General features: G+C 42.1%; 1 protein-coding gene across 1 annotated transcript; it reads right to left on the bottom strand.

Annotated features, from left to right (window-relative positions):
• Positions 1-1,548: 1,548 nt before the first annotated feature.
• LG06H1orf50 (linkage group 06 C1orf50 homolog) lies at positions 1,549-9,920 on the bottom strand. The gene is made up of 5 exons (XM_019751056.2): positions 9,730-9,920; positions 9,496-9,611; positions 3,800-3,886; positions 3,026-3,157; positions 1,549-2,691 (listed from the first exon to the last, which is right to left on the bottom strand). Exons 1-5 carry the CDS (start codon positions 9,803-9,805, stop codon positions 2,497-2,499), a joined length of 606 nt encoding a protein of 201 aa, XP_019606615.2. The 5' UTR covers positions 9,806-9,920; the 3' UTR covers positions 1,549-2,496.
• Positions 9,921-9,998: the final 78 nt, after the last annotated feature.

The raw sequence follows: 9,998 nt of genomic DNA, 5'->3' as shown, positions 1-9,998 counted from the left end.
GTCTTCCTCTTCCACATTTTATTGAGTGGATCTCCACCATCCACACACTCAAGACAGAAATTCAAGCATTATCTAAGATTCTTTCTTCTCACTCATCCTCCTACATGTTATTAGTTAACAAGGTGCAATCCTCACTTAATGTCAATAGGTTCTGTGGCTTTAAGCAAAACGTTGTATAACAAAACCAGTTGTACTATAGGCTAATTGATATAAACAAAAGTTCCTAGTGTTTTAACATAAACATTTTAACAAAACATTAAAAGAAACATTATTTGAAGACCTGCTGTACTTTCAAAATGCCATAACCTCATCAAATCTAAGATGCCTCCATTAAGACACATTATTTTGTGTAGCTCTAAGAAGAAAAACTATGACATGCCATCGACTTTTAGAAGCATTCAGGTTTCAGAGATTTTAAAATGTGAAGGAAGAAAAGTACATCTTACAACTGATGAAATATGGCACCTCATTCCACCATCTTAGTTCAGACCTCCATCATTTTACCTGTACAAGGGATGGAGGCACCTAATGGTCTTTCTTCCAACTGATCCTCTGCTACCAAAATGAGGCTTCTAAAAGGCCAGTAGTACCAACTCGCTACCCCAAATCCTTCAGTTAGCTCTTCTTCCATTGCGCCCAGCCCACATTCTTCACTTTAAATTGGCTGCAATTCCCTAAATGTTATATTACTTCTGGTATTCATGCCCTTGTATAATTCATACCTTTGTATAATTCATCGCCTTGAGTGTGGCCTGGCTTACTTCTGACTGACTTCTAATCAACAGAATATAGCAAAAGTATGCGATCTTACTCTTGTGGTTAGGCTACATAAGACTAACTTCTGTCCTGCTAGCAGACTGTCATCCTTGTTGGCTTTGATGAAGAAAGTTTCCATGCTGGGGAGACCCATGCGGCAAGGAACTAAGGGCATCCTCTGGCTAACAGTCTGTTAGTAAACAGTTAGTAACCTCAGTCCAACAACCCTGGAAGAACTGAAATTCTGCTAACACCGTAAATGAGCTTGAAAGCAGATCTTTTTCCAGCTGAGCTTTCAGATGAGAACCCAGCCCTGGCCAATAATTTGAAGGCAAGCTTGGTTGAAACCTTGAAGCTGAGGACCTCTTAAGTGTGTCTCAACTCCTGACCAATAGAAACTGAAGTAAATGTGTGTTGTTTTAATCCAGTAAGTTTGTGGTAATTTATACAGCAATAGATAATGAAGCACCTTTTCAAAATGCAGATGAGGACCTTCTGGAAACCTGGGAAACTTTCTGTAGTCAGAATCAACTACTGTACCATTGTGTGCGTGTGTGTCCCACAGCATCCCAGAGGCTTTTGCAGCTTACTCCACAGACCATCCCCTTGTGATCTGACTAACCAAGTAGCACCTGGTCAGTTTCTAGCCCTGTATGTGCTAGGCCATCATGGACCACTTACAACTCACGAGGAGTGCAACGTATAAGGAAAGGCCAGGATGGGGTTAGCGTTTTACCAAGCAGATCGGCATGAGGGATACCCATTGCCAGAAAGGAACTTGGACAACTGTGATTTCAAGTACACATCTCTACTTTTAATTCACGCTGTAAAGGAAGTACTGCCATGCTGGATATGTTATAAATTTAGTTAATTCCACTGAATAAACAGGAAGTGAGGTGGGGTCCCACAAGAGTCCAGTCAGGTTTAGTAACTCAGCCAGAAAGCCTGTTAAGTTCTTGAACAATTTAGGTCAAAATGAGTTTTGATCTAAGTTCATTCATAACCAACAAATTGGCTATTTTTCTTCTCACCCACTGCCCCAATCTCTCTTCCACAGTATTTTAAAGCTTTTATTTAAATGGCATCTCCTCCTCAATGAGGCTATCAAGTGGACTCATATAATAGTTAGTAGCAGCTTCCAACATCTCTGTGAGTTTAAAATTCTGTGAGTTTAGAAGCTGACCCTCCCCAAACCTGGCTATTGCTGCTGCCTCAGATACTCCGGTCACTCTAGCAAGACAGAAAGAGCAGAAGGGGCAAGCCAAACCTCACTAATAGTGCAGCAACATCAGAATCCCATATTCTCTAGTGCAGCCAAGCCAAGTTGTTTACCATCCTCCATTACCCCTCATTCTTGTTCCCAGATGAATTTGAAGCTGGAGTTGCACCGTCGGTTAAGTAGCCTAACCCAATCTTAAAGACTAATTACAGAAAAAACTAAGAAGAGTCCCCTCTGGAGATCCTTGCCAACCTTTCTGTGGGAAAAAGAAACTCTTCTTTCTCTAATGCAATACACTGGCTAATATGCTGAAACCAACTGGGTGGGTATCTGAGCACCAGAGAGGATCCCCCAAAAAGCCTCATGTGATTCATTACCATCCCAGCTAAAAGTAATGACAGCATTACAATCACAGAGGGTCATGATTCACATACATGCCCTCAATTCTCATGTCACTTCCCATTAAGGCAAAGAATGGGGGTAACAAGGAGGTGACAGGTCCTTGCCGTGAGAGCTGTTTGTCAGCGTCTACTCTGAGTCAGTCCCTGGAAGCTGGGTTCAGAGCTCGGAGACAGGGCCAATGGCTGGCTTAGCAACTTGTCCACTAGGCTGATTTTAGCGTCTTCCTTCTCAATGTCCTCATACGGAGTCCAGGAAAAGTCATGCTGTAGCTTGTAGGCACCAAGGAACTCATGTGGACACCCTGTCCCCCATTCCTAGGGAAGGCAAAGGAGAGTCAGCTCTTGATCAGGGTAGGACATAAAGAAACATTTCCTAATTATGCCACATTTCTTTTTTGGCTTTTCACTTCAGACCATTCAGAATCATCCTCAGAAAGCATTATATTACACATCAGATGTCTCCCTTCATAGAGATAATGGCTGGGAAATAAATTAAGCACATGTATATTTTTTAGTCATGTCTAGCTGGGCTCACACCACCTCCAGTTTTCTCAGAAACCATTTACCAATCCCCATGCCTATATTTTCACACATGTGTGCCAAGGATTTTCAAAGACTAGATTTTTGTGCAAAAAATACACATTCTTACCGTTGGAGAAATAATGGAAAAATACTTCTGACCACTTTCCCGTCTATAAAGGAAATAAATGTTGCCAGGTTTTTTCACTATATTACAAGCTACATGGTGCAAGTCAGCATCTCTGAGACCATCTTCTAATATCTAAGAACCACAGAGAGGTAACAAATTAGGCTTTGGAGGTAACAGGCACTCATATTCAGTGATTATCCCGATGAAAATCTGGAAACTGTTCAATGTTTATGACCTTGCTCCCCCATGGCAATGAATCACATTACTGGGATCCAGACGATTTTGAAGAGACAAAGTTAGACTATAATTATACTGTGCTATAAAAAATTCCTTTAGAAAAATTGTATTTCAAAATGTTAAGCATTCTTTTTATTTATTTATTTATTTAGGGTGCAGCTCACAGTGGCCCATGCAGGGATCGAACCGGCAACCTTGGTGTTATTAGCACCACGCTCTCACCAACTGAGCTAACCGGCCACCCCAATGTTAAGCATTATTGGCTTTAAATATCTTTCTTATTTTTCTGTAGTAAATATACGTTTTTTATAACTCAAAACAAATGTCTTCCTTAAAATGCTTTACCTTACTGAACTTGCTCCTAGTGAAAAAAACGTATCTTATACTTAACCCTTGGGCTCATTCTATTTCACTCAACACCTCTATATATTTGTAGGAGGTACTGAAGGCAAGCTACAATGATTAAAATAAGCAAGCTCAGTCAATCCTGGAAAGCAAATGAAGAAAATGAAAGCCTGCCTAAAAGCCATTACTTACCTTCCTGGCTTGTTCTTGCAAATGTTGGATTTGCTCAGCTATCACTTTTAGCTTGTTGGTGGCATTTGCTCGGATGAATTCATTAGCCTAAAGTTGAGACAAAACTGAACTGTGGGTCAAAAAAGGATCAGACTTCTATGATGTTCTTATTTAGATACCAATGTGAAGAGTTATGGCACCTTTGCGTAGGCCCAAAATATTCTTCCATCCTCACCATTTCCCCATGAACGCCCATTCATCTCAAAGCGCAGCTCCAACAGCGCTGCTTATGAGAAGCCAATCCTGATGTGACCCCACACCACAGAATTAAGTGCTCCTTCTTTCCTATTCCCCATAGCTTTCTACCTTTTCACTCTATGTTCTAGTCACACTGAACTTCTTCAGTCCTCCAGCATGCCCTGTTCTCTCGTGCTACCAAATATATTGAATATGCCCTCTCCTCCATCTAAGACATTTCCCCCCTTGCTCTTTGCCTGACTAGCTGCATTTATTCCTCTGGTCTTCATTTATTTTCTCATGTTTAAACATTTCTGAAATCATGGATGGGTCTTAATGAAAATCCAAAGACACTTGTGATATAGCTCTTCTCACCTGCTACATAGGAATCTAGCTATATATAGAAAGTATCTGTTAATCTGACCATTACCTCAGTTAAATTATTTACATCACACCTAGTTATATTTTAACTTATATTTACATTCCAGTTGTGACTTAAAATGAATTTTAAAAGACTGCCCTATGATGCAGACCTGAAACAAAATGATAATGTACACGTAAGACTGCATGTCATATGCTACAAAACGCAACTGAAGGCAGTGGAAACTGCTTAAAATAAATCAAATAATTTTCAAAGCTAGGAGAGACTGGTGTTTTCAATTCATGTACTGGGAAGGATTATCACTGAGGCATCAGAAATCTGTCAAAACTTCCGGTTTACTTTCAAGAAAAGCTGATTCACTTCCAGTGGAATACAATTAAGTTAAGGAAAAGAAATTAGAAGGTTAAATATGAACTGGAATTAAGAAATATTAAGAGAATTTTCTGCTTAGTTGAGGAAGCTTAAGGTAAAAGTCAGGAAGAAGCCCGTGAACAGAAACAGTTGAGTAAGTTGTCCAATCATTTACCTGTTTCACAAATATGCATTTAGTAACTACTGTGTGTCAGACACCGTGCGAAGCACTGGATGCGCTGGCAAACACGAGGCACTTAACTTCGACAAGATTATTGTCCTTGCAAGATTATGTCTAATGCAACTGTCCTTTAGAATATTAAGCAAGTCACATATGTAATTTTTAATTTTCTCGTAGCTGTGTTAAAAGTAAAAATAGATCCAGTTCTCCCAGCGCTCCGGCCGCGAGTCCCAGAGTGCCAGCAGCTCTCCCGGCAGTGGCGGCGGCGGGAAGAGCGGCAGCTGGCAGGCAGCCCAGCTACATGAAGGCTCTTGGTGCATGGCGGCACCCGTCACGGGCCCGCCCCAACGCCAAGGTGCCCAAGAGGAGGTTGGCGAGGTGGTCGGCTAAACCTGCTCCTTCAAAAGTGGAAACGAAGCCCAAAAAGGCGTCAGGAAAGGATAAATCTGCAGACAAAAAGGGGAAGCCAAGGGAAAACAAGCCTAAGTGGCTTACCAAGAAACTAAAGATTTACCTGCAGAAAACGGAGAAACTAAAAATGAGGAGAGTCCAGCCCCTGATGAAGCAGGAGAGAAAGAAGCCAAGTCTGATTAATATCACACCACGTCTTATCAGTGGTCCCTGTCTCTCTTCTTGTACAATCCAGAGGAATATTTTTATCAACTATTTTGTAAATGCAACGTTTTTTAGTAGCTCTAGAAACATTTTTAAGGAGGGAATTCCACCTCATCCCATTTTTTAAGTGCAAATTTTTTTTTTTAAGAGTTTAAATCATTTGCTGGTTATTTTTTGGTCCAACCAGAAAATAGTGGGATATTATTGACTATGGAAGGCTTTGACTGTCTTCGGGTCAGCTTAAAATTCCATAGATGGGGGTAGTTTTAATATCCCACAATACAAAGCATATTAAATGGCCATTTGGAGTCAGTCATGCATTTAATACGTCTTGAACATTTTGAATTACTTCTATTCTCCTGTTTTTGGTAGAATTGTTTCCTAAACAAAACCACTCCTTGATCTTGGCTTTCCTTGTCTGGATTTTTTGCACTCTGTACCATCTTTGGTTGCGATAGTCCAGTTTTTCAGTCATTTTGTGAATGTGCTGTGAAAGATTGAAAATTTGAGTATGTAGTGTATATAATATTAAATTGTGAATTTGTGGGACTATGCTGTAACAGCGTATCAACATTTGAAGATATTGGTACTTGATATTCTATTAAGGAAAATTAACCTCCAAATTGTAAGCTGAAAAGTCACTGGAATAACTTTAGAAAAGAATCACAACTACATTACTTTATAGGTTTTTGGTACGTACATTAAGAATTGTGTACAAATTGAAATGTCTGTGTACTTATCCTCAAAACAACCAATAAAATCTTGGTTATGAAAGAAAAAAAAGTAAAAATAAATTAAGTAAACCTAATTCTAATAATATGTTATTTAACCCAATATATCAAAAATGATCATTTCAATATGTAATTAATATTTTTAAAATTATTGAGATATTTCACATTTCATATTATGTGTATATTTTATACCTACAGCACCTATCAATTTGGATGCTAAATTTTCATTGGAAATACATGATCTGTATTTCGACTTCAGAAAATTTACAGTTGAAAAAGTTGATTCACACAAATTGTTCCAAATATACTTAAAAGTTTCCAATAATTATCAGGTTTAAAAGCTAAATTAAAACTACATAAAATTTAAAATTTGGTTTCTCAGTTGCAGTAACCATACGTTCCAAGTACTCGACAGCCATTATGTAGCTAGTGGTTACCATATTGTACAGCACAACTCTGGGGAGTAATACAGACACCCAAAAGAAAGATAATTAAAGCTAGCATTATATGTACTCAGGACAACGACGAACTATTATGAAGGAAATAACCATAGTTATGTGGTAGAAGCAGATCAAAGAAAGTTAATGAGTGAAGCAACTGGTTTACTAACAAGTAGTGGTGAGGACACATGGAACGCATGTGTATAATACTGTCATTTGGATGAGGTGGGGTATAGCCTTCTATAGACAAGAAGGCCTCACTGAGGATGTGACATTTGACTTGGATCTGAACAAAAGGAAAGGGCCAGCCATGCAAAAACTGGAGAAAAATCTTCCAGGCATTTTTGAAACCAGAGCAACTGAAGAGTAGTTAGTGAGGGGGAGGCATAAAAGAGGACGGGACCAAACCAGGTCAGGCCAGCCGTTATGGCCTAGGCAAAAGAATCTGCATTTTGTTCCAAGGACAATGAAGCACCTTATGGCCAACGAGAGATTAGGTGGTTTCTAGAACTAAGGTAGTTCCAGGTTAGGAGCAGCCTTATAATAAATCTTTTTCTTAAGGTGATGTCAGCAAATCTGTTTCTTGTAAATAAAAGAGCCTAATTAAAACAGAAATGAGCGAAAGAGTACCTATAATTACTAAGCACATACCCAATCATTCTGAGTAAGGCCCTTTACATATATTTTGATTTCTCATAACACCTTATGAAGGTAAAGATGATAACTTCACTTTCTCATTTTAGGAATTAGACTCAGAGAGGTGAAGCAACCTGTCCAAGGTTTCACAGCTAACAAATGGCAGTTGAAGATCTGAACACAGATCAGTCTGATTCCAAATTTCACGTCTTCACACCAGGTCTCCAGAGCTTTCTAAACACACAGTATCTAAAAGGCAGGTTCAGAGGTCAGTCCTGCTAGAAAGTACATTTCAGTATACAGACACTAAACATGCTTGATTCAGTTTGTCTCTAGAGTGTCTTTTTTATAGCTTCTCAAAGATGTACAGCATTGAAAAAATGGAGGCAGTACAATAATGAGTCCTCTGTATTTCACTAGATTATAGGCTGAAGTAACAAAAACTGTGTTCCTTCTTTGTTTCAGGCCACTGTAATAAACACGATGGTTACTCAGTTACCCAAGAAAATGTGTGCCTAAAATTTGGCCCTGGAAGCCTCCCTCTCAATAACAGTGATCTGATTAAACACATTACATTCTCCTAATCCATAAAAGTCATACTTTGCTCTCTACCTCTAGTAAAGAGAAGGCATAAGGTTTGAATCAAAGGAGCTCTCCTAAGCATTCGTATAGTCCTTAATTAAAAAAACAAACAAAACTGAAATACAGCGATGAATACGTGAGGCAACTTGAGCACATTTTTTTTTTCTCCCTTCTTCCGCCTCCCCCTGCCCCCACTCCAGTTCAAGCAGCTGTTTCTCAGTCTAGTTGTGTAGGACACAGCTCCCTGGCCCATGCTGGTATTATGAGCCCCCCCCCCCACTGCCCCTCCCCCAGGCAGTCGGTCGCCAGTCACCAGTGGGCCACTCACAGCAGCTCAAGGCAGCCACCGCAGCTCTCGCCGGATGCCAGCTGCTCACACTGGCTGTGGGCCACTGGCCACTCAGGGCAGCACACAGCAGCTCACACTGGCTCCCGGCCACTCACGCTGGCACAAGGTAGTCCACGGTAGCACTCGGCAACCCATGCCAACCTCCAGCTGCTCACCACAGCCCCGCTCCAGGGAGAGCCGTTGTTCACAGTCGTAGCTGTAGAGGGCGCAGCTCACCAGCCCATGTGGGAATGGAACCTGACCTTGGCATTAGCCTTAGGAGCACAGCGACGTCAGCCACGGGGCCCACCCCCAATTATTAAATATTTTTGAGCAAAACAAAGACCTTTGTACATAACCAAGGCCAAATGTGATAGTGTATGCAAGGATAAGGGGATATCATAAGCTTTAATGCAGCAAGGCCCTATGTAGGTACAAACTGAAGAGGGTTCTACAACTGGAAGTCTTGATAAGAAATTAGATGGAATTTGGTTCTTCACAGCTTTGGATTTAGGAGCTCTCTTCGTTCAAACTCTGCATTTTATAGGTAAAAAAGTTAAGGGCCAGCTAAAGTAATTTGCCACAAGTCACAGTGCAAGTTAGTATCAAAAGTAGGATTAAAACTCATCCTAATTCCAGTGGTTTTTTTCTGTTATTTCGTATTTCCTCCCTATGTTACTTCTTTTAGTCATCAATAGGTAAGCACTGGGCTTGTCCAAGTCGGCGTCCAATGAATGAGGACGGGGGGCAAAGTCAGAGTCCTTGCCCTTCCATAAGATGTCAAGCTCTAACATGCCCCTGAGATGACGATCTTACGGAGAGAAGCCTTTGAAGTGCACTATGCACCCCTGCAGAATCTGCATTAGAGTGATCTACACTTCCCCAGAAAATTCTCGTCACGTGTCAAATGAGAAGCATTAACTTCTGTACTGCTTAATCCAAAGGGCCGTCATCAGGCCCAAAGGAAATAATGTATATTGGAAGTGCTGTGCAAACCTTCCCACGAAGGGACACCGCTCACCGGCACTCAAGTGGTCGCTGACGGAGCCTTTGGTCTCCGATCAGAGTTCGAGTCAGGCCACTGACGCAATTACAATCAGTTTTCCCCGTGTGTACAATGGACACGAGAACAAATGCTACCCCAACACGAAGTGTCCGTGAGATTCGAGCCGTAAGACGCTGAGCCAAACGTGAACAAAGACGGTTATTTATTTCCCCGGCGGCGTCTCCTCACCTTCAGCACCTGCTCTGCGAGCACCACGAGGTCCAAGGGGTCACCGGACCGGTGGGTGTGGTAGGGGCTCACTAGAGCCAGGCCGCCGGGGTTCGGTGTGAGCTCCACCAGGGCTCCTGCGACACACACGCAGAGCACAGGCCATGAGCGCCTGCCCTGGGCCTGCCGCGGAGGCCGGCAGACTAGCTGCTCCCTGAGCGCCTCTTTCCCCCATCCGACTCCCGCCCCGCGTACCTCCCAGATGTGTCGCCGACTGAACTTGGTTTTCAGGGACCCCCTCAGTCCGCCCGAGCGTTGCAGCGTCCTCCATGACGGGACCTTCTGCTCCCCACTACTCAGGCGGCGCAAAGCGGAAGAGAATGCATATAAAGGCCGGTGGACAATGATACCGTGCTCCCCGACCTTTGGACGTCAGAGCTGCGCAACTGGGAGGCGGGGCTCCAGTTCACGCACAGGACTACGCTGAGGGGCGGAGTCCACGGAAGCCTCCGGTACATGCACCG

This window comes from Rhinolophus sinicus, linkage group LG06, assembly GCF_036562045.2.
Source record: "Rhinolophus sinicus isolate RSC01 linkage group LG06, ASM3656204v1, whole genome shotgun sequence".
Classification (NCBI taxonomy): domain Eukaryota; kingdom Metazoa; phylum Chordata; class Mammalia; order Chiroptera; family Rhinolophidae; genus Rhinolophus; species Rhinolophus sinicus.
This window is presented reverse-complemented; position numbering and strand designations above follow the sequence as displayed.

Bases quoted from the DNA above. Each gene is read 5' to 3' on its own strand.
- LG06H1orf50 (XM_019751056.2), bottom strand. From the start codon at position 9,805: ATGGAGGACGCTGCAACGCTCGGGCGGACTGAGGGGGTCCCTGAAAAC. The intron at 9,612-9,729 runs GTACGCGGGGCG...TGTGTGTCGCAG, and splicing joins GTCGGCGACACATCTGGGAG to GAGCCCTGGTGGAGCTCACA. The intron at 2,692-3,025 runs GTAAGAATGTGT...TGCCTTCCCTAG, and splicing joins TTTCCATTATTTCTCCAACG to GAATGGGGGACAGGGTGTCC.